The sequence below is a fragment of the Gracilinanus agilis genome, chromosome 2 (genome assembly GCF_016433145.1).
Source record: "Gracilinanus agilis isolate LMUSP501 chromosome 2, AgileGrace, whole genome shotgun sequence".
NCBI lineage: Eukaryota > Metazoa > Chordata > Mammalia > Didelphimorphia > Didelphidae > Gracilinanus > Gracilinanus agilis.
Window position 1 is genome coordinate 683,879,018 of NC_058131.1, and position 11,781 is coordinate 683,890,798.

At 44.0% G+C, this 11,781-nt stretch overlaps 1 protein-coding gene and 1 non-coding gene across 3 annotated transcripts in view; both read left to right on the forward strand.

The window, feature by feature from the left end:
* CWF19L1 (CWF19 like cell cycle control factor 1) overlaps nucleotides 1–10,445 on the forward strand; it is a 33,959-nt gene extending 23,514 nt beyond the window's left edge. The window contains exons 10-14 of one of the 2 annotated variants that reach the window (XM_044662876.1): nucleotides 177–256; nucleotides 837–1,046; nucleotides 1,991–2,110; nucleotides 7,401–7,498; nucleotides 9,988–10,445. In XM_044662876.1, coding sequence (XP_044518811.1) covers nucleotides 177–256; nucleotides 837–1,046; nucleotides 1,991–2,110; nucleotides 7,401–7,498; nucleotides 9,988–10,132 — 653 coding nt within the window. In that variant the 3' untranslated portion in view covers nucleotides 10,133–10,445. The remainder of the gene's footprint in view (nucleotides 1–176; nucleotides 257–836; nucleotides 1,047–1,990; nucleotides 2,111–7,400; nucleotides 7,499–9,987) is intronic. The other variant, XM_044662877.1, reaches the window with a different exon arrangement.
* LOC123238515 lies at nucleotides 1,676–1,826 on the forward strand. The gene has a single exon (XR_006505676.1). It is a non-coding gene; the product is annotated as a small nucleolar RNA SNORA12 (small nucleolar RNA).
* Nucleotides 10,446–11,781: the final 1,336 nt, after the last annotated feature.

The following is an 11,781-nucleotide window of genomic DNA, read 5'->3' on the forward strand; positions in this document are numbered from 1 at the left end:
AGTCTGGGCTCCATGCCTCACTCAGGCTAGAGCAGAATGGAAGCAATACCCCTACTGTCAGGTAATCTGAGTGTAGACTAGACTGACCCTTATAAGATTAATTACTTGGGATTATTAATTAGAATGTTTGGACCATCCTAATAGCTATTTTTCTTTTCGTTGTTTTCTGCCTGCAGCTCAGCCCCTGGGGCCCTGCTGGTTCTGTCTTGCCAGTCCTGAAGTGGAAAAACATTTAGTAGTCAGCATTGGCACCCATGTGAGTTCTTTCTCCCTTCAGTTTTTTATAGACATTGTGGCTTTCTGGACTTTTATAGAGTTCTAGTTCTGTGTTCTTCTCTTCTACTTTATGTGATCAACATTGTTTATTTTTTCTGACCTGTTTTATTTCTATTATTTCCACCCCAGTCATAGATAGAAAAGATACCTGATCTCATTCTCTTCTAATTGTTTTCTGACATGACCCTTTACAAGCATTTTGACCAAATAATAGAGCATATGCAAGGCACTTGGCAAACCTTAAAGCACTGTCCATATCTATTTTGAGCTTGGGAAGGTATATTGTGCAAGGTGTTGGTCTAAACCTAATTTCTGCCAAACATCTGAGGACAAGGACATGATGTAGAAATCATTGGCCATGATTTATGGTTCACGACAAATGCTTTTAGTCAGAATTTTAAATTCTCATGAGCTCTTAATGAAGAATCTGAGAGGTAACTCGACTCTTTTATTTCTTTAGTGCTGGTCTTTCCAACCAGTTTCTTTACTGGCCTCTGTAGAAGAACGAGATACAGAACTGATTTGTTCCTAATTGTTCTGCTTTTGTCCTTTCTTTCCAGTGCTACCTTGCCCTGGCCAAAGGTGGTTTATCTGATGATCATGTTCTGATCTTGCCCATTGGTCACTATCAGTCAGTGGTGGATCTCTCAAGAGAGGTGATTGAAGAGGTGGAAAAGTACAAGTCTGCAGTGAGGCAGCTCTTTAAGAGCAAAGGGAAGCGATACGTCCTCTTTGAGAGGAATTATAGGAGTCATCACCTTCAGCTACAGGTGGGGAAGCCTTGTCCAACAACACAGAGGGAACTTAGACATCCCTGGAGGGACCCAGATTCATTTGTGCAGCAAACATTCATTGAACACCTGGGGTGGGCACCGTGTAGGTGATAACTGGTGCTTCCTAGGCTTCTGTTCTGTGTTAGCAACAGAGAAAGCCTCAGTCTGCCCTCTGGGAGCTCACAACTCTTTTGATGGACACGAGGATCACATATATAAAAAGCCAACGGTTAAGTAAGGGAGGAGAGATGTCATAAAATGGAATGTACTGAGTGCTAAAATAGATTAAAAATCAGCCAGGAAAAGCATTATGGGAAGAATTCTGAAAAGGTGATATCAGTATGGAGTAGTCAGAGAGATTTTATGAAGGAGTAAGGAGAAGAATGGTGAAGGTTCGGTTGGGAGAGAGCAGTAGTTTATATGTGGACCAGTGGGAGCCAGGTATGAAGGTGAGAAGTCATCAAATGGGAACTCCATTTGGATAACTAAATCAACTCAGCTTGTTGATGGGTTGTGGACTTAATTGAGATGCTGTTACGGAGGAAGGCTAGATGTTGAAGGGGATGTAAGAGGCATGGACTCTGCCTCATGGACATCATAATCTGTGGGAAATAAGACATGTCTGGTGATGTGGTAGCTTTCTTTCTGGCCAATTTGTAAAGTATCAAATTGGCCTGACTCTACCACATAGATTATGCAGGAGCAAGTAGTCTCGGGGATGGCCAAGCCTCATCTGAGCCTTCTCCCCCTTCAGAGATTACTTTAGCTCCCACATACAGTGCATTATCTCATAAGTTTAAGTCTTACAGATAGTACATAGAGTATGTACTCTCTGGGATGAGGAGAGCCTATGCTGAGGGGTGTCCTTCACCTCAATGATGTGCTTGCCATTGGCCTCCTTTCTGAGACCAGAGCCAGTGGCATTTGCTCTTCACTCCCAGGTTGTTCCTGTACCTCTCAGCTGTTGCACTACTGAGGACATCAAAGAGGCCTTTATCACCCAGGCTCAGGAGCAGCAGATTGAGCTACTAGAAATCCCAGAACACTCAGATATCCAGCAGGTAAGAACCTAAGCCCCCCTCCCTTTATGTGGTTGAGGGTTACTCCTTGCACGGGTGCCTCCATATGCCTTTTGTTCTGAATATTCTTTGAGAAGCAGGAAGAGCCCAGTAACAAGTATGCTAGAGCTGCAAGAAGTCCTAAGGAGGTGAAGAAGGGACACTGATTGGAGTAAGCCTGGGATTTGGCTGCTCAGTGCTCTAGTTGGGTATTGATATTATCATTGTCTCAGCTTTGCCTGGGGAAGAGGTGCTATTCAGAGTGATGTCCTAGGTATCCTGGGGACACAAAAGACCTAGTTAAGAATATTAGACTATGTAGGATAAGCCTGAAGGAGAAAAGGCTACGATTCTCTTCCTAGAGGAGAGCCTTCATAGATGAGTATTCAGAAAAAGAGTGGGGAGGACCCTCCAGGCAAATGGAAAGGTAGAAGCAAAGTTGTGGAAGTTTAGGGATAATCATAGTATTTGTTGGATCTTTTGGAAGTAGGGATTTGTAAAGGGTATTTGTGGGACAGTTAGGACACTCACTGTAGCTGAGGTTAGTAGACAGATTACAGGGTTCTGAGGGTGGAGTTTGGACTTTATCCTGTTTGCACTGGGGACTCATTAAAAGCTCTTGGGCTAGAGAATAACATGAGGGAAACAGTCTGCCCTCTTGGAGTACACACTCTAGGGGAACAATGAGAATCACATGTATAAAAAGTCAACAGTTAATGAGGCAACAGTAGGAAAGATGTCATAAAATGGTGTGGGCTAGTAGTGCTTAATATAGACTGATACAGCCAGTAAAAGCATAATGGAAAGAATTCTGAAGATGACAGTGTCAGTGTGGAGTAGTCAGAGATTTGGTGAAGGAGGTAGAGCTTGAGCTGAGTGAGGAGAAGAATGGTGAAGATTGGGTTGGGAGAGAGCAGCAGTTTTTGTGGGGACCAGTGTGAGCCAGGAGGAAAGGTAAGAAATCAAATGGGAACTCCCCTCAGGTAACTAAGTCAGTTCAGCTTGTTGGTAATCTGTTTGTTGGGTGAGGAGGAGGGTATGTAGGAGAGATGGATGGTAGAGGAATGCTAGAGAGGTCCAGGTGAAGCCTGAACTAAAGGGACATCAGTGAGACTAGAGAAGAAGGTCTAGGTGTGAGAAAGCTTATAAGCTACATTTCCTTCATGTTCACAAACATTGTGTACCTGCTTTGGAGTGAGGCACTGAGTCCGGGAATGTAAAGATCAACATGTCCCAGTTCTTTCCCTCAAGGAAATTACAGTGTAATAAGGGGCATGGGATCAGATTTAAAACAGAAAGCCATCTCAGCAGTCATCTAATGCAGCCTTCTAGTTTTGCAGATAAAGAAGCCGAGGCTCCTAGAGGTTTAGTGACTTGTCTAAAGTTACCCACATAGCAAGGAACACAGGCAAGATGTAGACCAAGACTGACTTGGGAGTCCAAGCTGACTCTTTCTATCTCCCCAAGTGGTGGCATGACCACAAATAACTAATACCGAGGGTGTGGAGGTGCAGGAGAAGTAGGGACCTTTGGAGGAGCCAACATCTCCATGGGGGCTGGCCTTGAAGAGTGGGTAGAAGTATTAGCAACAGACATATAGGAAGGAGGGCTTTGGAGGCATAGGAAACGGCATGAGCACAGGGGCAGAAAAGTACAGAACTTATTCAAGAAGTGGTGGAGGTCGAATGTGTCACAGAATTTCAGGAATTAGAAGGGACCAGTCTTTCCTCAAAGGTCTCCAAGGAATGGAAACTCAGCACCTCCCCAGACGACCTATTCCACTTTTGGCGAGCTCTCCTTATTAGAAAGCATTTTCTGATGTCAAGCCTTACATTACCTCTTTGTGACTTTGATTACTTCTGCTTTTGCCCTCTAGGACCATACAGACCCAGGACAGTCCCTCTTGCATATGGCATCCCTTCAATTTTTAAAAAACATCTATCCCAACTATCTTTTTCTAACCTCTCCCACACCCCCAAATCTCTTCTTCATGCTGTGTACCCCCAGGACCTCATATGTCCTGTCCTCAAGGCCCTCCATCATCCTGCTGACCATCCAGTTTCCTTCTTAATCTGGTGCCCAGAACTGACCACAGTAATCTAAATATAGCTTTATCAGGGCAGAGTGCTCAGGATCTATCCCCTTCTCATTCCTGAAATCTCTTACCCCCATTAGAACCACTAGATTTTTTTCAGACACTTTTCAGTCTGATTGTGACTGCTCCATCCTGTACTTTTGAAATTAAAAATTTTTAAGATTATTTTATTTAAAAAATTTTTTCCATGTTTCCATGATTCATGTTGTCTCCCTCCCCACTCTTCTCCCCATTCCCGGAGTCAACAAGCAAGTCCACTGGATTATACACATATTATCACTCAAAACCCATTTCCATATTGAAATTAAATTTTTTAATCAAGTATCAAATTTTATATTTATCCCTCTTAAGTTCAGTATAGTGCTCTGGCCTGTTAATATCTTTTTGGAATCTGATTCTATTATTCAATTTGTTAACTGTACCTCCTGGCTCTCTGCGATCCATAAATTTTATGAAAATGCCATCTTAGTCTTTACAAAGTCATTGATAAAAGCATGAAACCTCCTAGGGCAGTAATGGGCAAACTTTTTAAAGAGGGGGCCAAAGGAAAGGAAATGCTCATCTGTCAATCTGTTTCTTTTTCTTTTTTCTTTTTTAAACCCTCACCTTCCATCTTGGAGTCAATACTGTGTATTGGCTCCAAGGCAGAAGAATAGTAAGGGCTAGGCAATGGGGGTCAAGTGACTTGCCCAGGGTCACACAGCTGGGAAGTGGCTGAGGCTGGGTTTGAACCTAGGACCTCCTGTCTCTAGGCCTGGCTCTCAATCCACTGAGCTACCCAGCTGCCCCCTGTCAATCTGTTTCTAAGGCAACTCTTTCAAAGTTTCATTGTATTGTATCCTACTCATTGTATTCATCAGATTAGGAATAATTTCAAACTGCTGCACAGAACATTTCAGGCCCCTCCCTTCCCCCCCTTCCCCCGCATCTGGCCAGTGAGCCATAGTTTGCCCATCACTGTCCCCGGGTAAGCATAACCTATCCTTGATGAAGACATTCTGGCTCTTTGTAATATCTTCTTTTACTATGTTCATTAACCATCTCCTTAATGACCCATTCTAGAATTTTCTAAGGAATCAGAGTCACATTCACCAGCATAGAGCTTGCAAACTTGATTCTTTTCCTTTTTTTTGGAAATTTTTCCCTTCCCCAGGTCTGTGATTCCTCCCCCATTTTTCATCGTCATTCAGATATTAGTGATACCAGTCATATAAGCTGGTTCTTTTGTCACCCAAGGTTTTGGTTCATCTGGGCCAGGTGACATGGAGTCATTAAGAATTTTTTCTCTTACTTTGTCAACTCCCTGTTGGCCCTTTTTGTCCTGGCATTTCTAATGGAAAAGTAATTTTATGTGGCAGAAAGAAGAGACTGAAAATAAGATAATAGCTTCCCTGGCTTCTCTCTGTTGTTATTTATCATGTCCTGTTCCCTGCAAGCAGTAATCCTAGCCCTGCTTTGATCCTCTTCCTTTTTCTCAATATGGCTTTAAAAAAAAACAATCCTCTTTGTTCTTAATTTCCCTAAGCAACCTCAGCTTTAAATTCAACACTATTTATATAGGACCAGACCGTGGTCTTTTATTCATCTTCTGTGCCCCTTGTTTCCATCTCACATCCATATCTTTTTTTTTTTAAGTTTTATCCCAGATGAGGCTTAAAACCTTGGGATCATCTTTGATCCTTTCCTCTTTCACAACTTATCTGCATCTGATAAGTTGTCAGGTCCTATCTGTTCCATTTCAAAAATATCTCTTGTATCTATCCCTTCTTCTTCATCCTAATTCAGCTTCCTCTCTCCTTTTGCCCAGAATATTGCAGAAGCTCCCCAACTAGCACTTCTCCATCTCCATTCTCACTCCCCATCAATTTATCCTTCACACAAGTACCACGTTAATGTTAAAGAAGCATGGTTTTGTTTATCATTATTCCCATGTTCCCTGATACTTACTAAATAAAGTTGAAATTCTTTAAGCACACATTTAAGACATACCATAATCTAATTCCACTTTACCACCTCAATCTTCTTTCACCAGATTTCTCTGCTTATGCCCTTGGCGCCAGGCAAACCATTCTGTATGCAAATGCCCAAAGTTTAGGCTACAAGCAAGAAGTACTAGAGGTCCTAATATAAGAAGGAAATAGAATTGTCTGAAGAGGCTGATATGGATGAACAGGGACCAGCACCTTTAGAAAAATGATATTCATCTGTCAAATTGATCTTCCTAAAAAGCCAGTTTGATGAGGCAGCTAGGTGGCTCAGTAGATAGAGCACGAGGCCTGGAGATGGGGAATCCTAGGTTCAAATCTTGCCTCAGAAACGTCCTATTTGTATGGTCCTGGGCATGCCATTTAACCCCAATTTCCTAGTTGATATGGCTCTTCTACTTTGGAACTGATATTCAGTATTGATTTGAAGATAGAAGGTGGTGAGGTTTTTTTTTAATTAAATAATTTTAAAAAGCAAGTCTGATCTTATCACTTCTTATTCATTAAATTCCAATGGCTAAGTATTATAAGTATATAAGTATTATATAGTATTATATAAGATTAAATATAAAATGTTGTGTGTGACATCTAAAGCCCTTCATAATCTGTCCCTACCTATCTTTCCAGGCTTCTCTCTCCCTACACCCAGTCTTCCCACCTATTCTTTCATCCGGTGACACTGGCCTCCTAGTTCCCTACACAAGACACTCCAATCGCCCAACTCTTGACTGTTTTCTCTGGCAGTCTCCCAGACCTAGGATGCTCTCTCTTCTCCTCCTTGTGGCTTCCCTGCCTTCCTTCAGTTCTCAGCTTAAGCCTTGCCTCCTTCAAGAAGCTTTTCCTATTCCTCCTTAATCTTAGCAATCGATGACCAGGAGATGGTGTCCTGTCTATGTCTTGTTTGTACATGCCATATGGCTTGTTGTCTCCCCTGTTAGGCTGTGAGCTCTTGGGAGCAGGGACTGACTGTTCCTATTCTTTGCATTGGTACATAGTAGGGGCTTACAGAGTGCAGAGCAACATTCTGGGCCTCATGCTGAAGGAACATGTGAAAAGTGAGGACCTTAACGCTGTCTCCGACTTAACAGTTCTACTTAGCAACAACCGGGGGGACTTCTGTCCTTGTTGAAGGAGCAGAATTCAGCTTCCAGGAGCTGTGTACAGGTTTGTCTCTGCAGTTGTTGCACATACTTTAAAAACTTGTTTGTCTTAGATTGCACAGCCCGGAGCACCGTATTTTTATGTGGAGTTGGACACAGGAGAGAAGCTTTTCCACAGAATTAAGAAGAGTTTTCCCTTACATTTTGGAAGGTTTGTCTGTTTTTCATTTATTAGCACCACTTCATTGAGTACATTTACTTGTTAGGCATTTACTGCAGGAGTACAGAAATGGACAAAAGCAAAATTCCTACATTTAGGTAGTTTCCATTTCAGAAAGAAAGATCATATGTACACCAGTAGCTGTAATCCACAGCAGAAGGGGTTGTGGTAAGATCTGTGGGTTAGAAATACTACTTGGGCAACCAATGGAGAATGGGTTGGGGTTGGGACAGATTTAGCACAGGGGAGACCACTGCAGCAATACAGAAGAGAGGGGGTAAAGGAACAAGGGGGCAAGCAGAGAGACTGAATCAGCATAGCTTGGCCACTGCTGTAGATGAAGGGCAGAAGTAAAGAAGGCGGAAGCATATAGGAACTTGATGAAATGTCACTGAAGAACCCACTCTCCTTGGAAAGGACATCAAGCCCTGGATTTTTACAGAGACTCTTCAGTGAAATCTTTAGTTTCTCCAAAGGGCTGGGCCTAGCCATACCTGACAGAAAAACAGTGAATGAAAAGCAAATATCGATTGAATTACAGTATGCACCTGTTTAGCCCATTTGTTTATCCAGGGCACTAGCCATCGAGGCTGCCAGGGACTTACCCTCAGGGTTTTTCCATTGCTCTCTTCTTCCTGAGAAAATGGTGCTTTTTTAACACTATCCAAACATCAGAGAACCGCCAACTCTAGCTAGATGTCAGAGTGTTTGGTCTAGAAAGTATCACCCCAGCTTCACCTGTGCTACTCCTTTCTCTGAACATCCATCATAGTCATTACCCCTGCTACACAATTTTTCACATGAGCAAGGATGACAAAAATAGCCCACTATTTCTTTACCTGGTTACAAAGTACTCCATATTCATTATTTCATTAGAGAATAAAACCCAGAAGTACCAACAGGGGAAAAAGCTTCTCCCAACTTTGCTCCAAACAATCTTTCTACATATTCTCTGCTCATCATCAGACATAGGTTGGTCTGAACAATGGTATTCCAGCTGTCATCTTTGTTAGACAGGATGTCTTTTAAGCACCTTAAACTCAACACGCTCCAAACTGAGCTCATTCATTCTCTTTCCCTTCAAACATCCTTCCTGGGGTCTTCAGCACCACCAAGACCAGCAACTTCGGTGTCATCCTCGACTTCTCTCTCTCCTGGGCTGCTGCCAAATCTTGTCATTTCTACCTTCAAAAAACCTCTTGTTTATGGCTCCTTTTCATCACCATGTAAAAAATTCACTTGTATTTCATTTTCAGTTCCAGATTCTCTCTCTGTTCACCCCCTTGTTCCCTCGCACCCTCTCACCTATATCACTGCAGTGGTCTCCCCCGTGCTAAGGCTATCCCTACCCCAGCCTATTCTCCACTGGTTGCCCAAGTAGTATTTCTAGCCCACAGATCTTACCTAAATGTAGGGATTTTGGGTTTGTTCATTTCTGTACCCTGTAGTAACTGCCTAATGTGGATTCTTTAACCTTCCTTTCACTCCTCTGCATGCATCTTGCCTGGGGAGATTCACTGTCCAAGACTTTGGCCCTGCACTTTTAATGTCTCCTTGACTTTGTGTGAATTTGACATAAATGGTACCCTCACTCCATTTGAAAACTCATTTTGGTTGGTATCAGCCCCAGCCTTTGCCTAGGCATGCATGTCTCCTAAGGGAGGGGCGCCAGAAGCCTCATGGCACTCTGGCTTTCAGCAAAGGCTCCCTTCTTGTCCCGGTGACTCCTGGTGTCCAGAAGAGCCAAGGTCAGACTGAGGTCAAGTCTGTCCAAACTGACAGAAGGAGGGGACTGAGGAAGGGGGAGGGCCCTCCTTGGGCTTTTCAGCTCTTGGCTCTCTTGGACTAGAGACTCTTCCTGGAACAGCCTCTATGGGCTAGCAAACAGAGACAAGCATTGCACATGCAGACTAGAGGGGCACAGCACTTTTACTAGTGATTATAAATTAGTGGGCAGTCTAGAGAATTTTGATCATTACTTCTTTTCGTCTGGTTTTGTATCTGCTACATCAGTGTATCGAAAATTGGACTGTGTTTTTCCTATTAGATCACATCCTGCTCTCATCATCCCTTCTTATTCAGCCAGCCTTATCATTCCTTCCACCTCAGCCCAGCCCAGATGTTTCCCAGGAGATCAGTCCCTTTAGCAGGAGGTGACTTCTGCCTCCTATGAATTCTCATTTATGCCTCTTGACTGCTCTTATCACATTGTTTTCTGCTGCAGTCATTTTGGTCATTTTTACACATCCCTTATCTCCCCTAGCAGACCAGTAGCCCCTTTCAGGGGTAGGAAGTAGATCTGATTTATCTGCACCATCTCCTCAAAACCTAGCTCAAAGCCTTAAAAATAGGCCTTTATGTTGATGGAATGGCCAAGGTAGGTGGGGGTGGAGGGAGAAGGTTCCCATTGGTGAGTAGTTGGAGTAGTAGGCTCTGGGCCTCTTGGCAGAGGTTTTTCTGACCTGCCGTGTCCTCTGCAGGGAGGTTTTGGCAAGTGAGGCCATCCTCAACATTCCCGAGAAGTCTGACTGGAAGCAGTGCCCTCGGAGCCGAGAAGAGGAGGAAACTCTGGCCCGCTTGTTCCGAAAGCATTTCCAGCCCTTTGACTTTGCCCAGGAGGACTAACTGACAGAAGTCCTTTCTGGAATTACAAAAGAGAACCAGGGGCCTGTCTTAAAAGGTCAGCTTCAGGGTCCCTCAGGGGCTGTTTCCCTGGTCCTTTGAAACATACCCTCGGCACCCTAAGCCACATCTAATGTCTTCTCACCACCGAGTCTCCTGCTGAGCAGTGAGAAGTGGAGCCCTGAGGCTCCTGGCACAGGAGGCAGCGATGCTGCTTAGAGGAATGAAGCAAATTCCAGAACAAATAGCCTTGCCTGTTAATAGCATCTCTTTTAGACCTCTGGTACAAATAGCCATTATTCATATTTTGATATTTTTTTAACTACCAAAATAAAATTCTACTTTGTTCAAGGGATGCTCAGTGTCATTTGACTCAGTGGCGGAGGTCATTCTTAATGAAGTATTGAGAAAACTTCTTGTAGCCCTGGGTTGAAGGCAAGTGGACTCCTCCCTATTTTCAGGACCTAGCAGAGGGATGTCCAGGGCAGGGGGGTGGGGGGGTGGGATTTTTAGGATAGTGCTCTGGGAGTCACCCATTAAACTCACTACAATGTTGGCCTATGTAAGGACAGGCAATTCAGAGGGTATAAAGTTGAAGGCCAGTGACACACTTGGTCACTTAAGGCTGTGAGGACTGTGGCTCCATTCTCTGCCCAGACTTTGAGTGAGCCATGTGATGCCAGAATTCCAGGGGCTCATTGCTGCTTTTACAGGCCTCAGGTGACCTGGCCTGGGAGGTGACAGCAGCTGATTTGAAAAAGAAATAGCAAGAACTAGTTGCTGGTGTGAGTTCAAGAGAAATAAGGCTTTAAAGAGAGAAGTAAAGACTGCAAAATGTACTGCCACAGCTTTGGGGCTTAGTGAGCTAGAGAAGCCTTTTGTAGTAAAGGAGAGGTTTGCTATAAAGGGAGGGGAGGCTGCTGGGGAAAGGGCTGGATGGGAAGATGTGTGCATCCCAATAAAGAAGGGGTAGCCCTGCCTTCTGAGGCCATCCCCTGTTTCCTGCTTCTGTGTTGACTAGTCTCTGGCCCTATTTGTGGCTAGTAAGCAGTCCAAACCTGCCTCGGAGACATGGAGGCTCAGAGGCACGGTTCTGGACAGTTGCAATTTAGGAACTATAATATTCTGCTGCTTTGTGTAGACCAGTGAGGACGCACCCAGGTTTTGTACCCAAAAAAGAGGCTAAGAGTGATGGTGAGGTCATTCTAAACTTGGCAAAAGGACATCTGATAGTATCATTTCAGGGCCCTAACCTGGCAGAGAGAAGTCTTAGGAAATGAATATCTTTATTACCATGAAAAACCCTTCAGGGCAGGGTCTGTTTTTCTTGTCTTTGGATACCTCATGCCTAGCCCAGTCCTCCAAAGCACTGCATAACCATTAGGTGGAATCAGCAGGACCCTTGGACCTGGAGGAAGGTTAATCCTCTGCAGGTGCCTTGGAGAAGAGGCAGGGAGAAAATGCCTAACCACCACCACCACCACCAGAGAAGGTTCCAAAGGAGAGAAGAGCCCTGCAGACCTGACTGGTGGCACAGTGGTGAGTGCTTTATGGGAGACTGAGCCACACTCGTGACCTGGAGGATGTTGGGGTGTGCTAAAAAGCTATCTGGTCTTATAGACTGATAGAACTAAAAAGATCCTCTGGCCTGG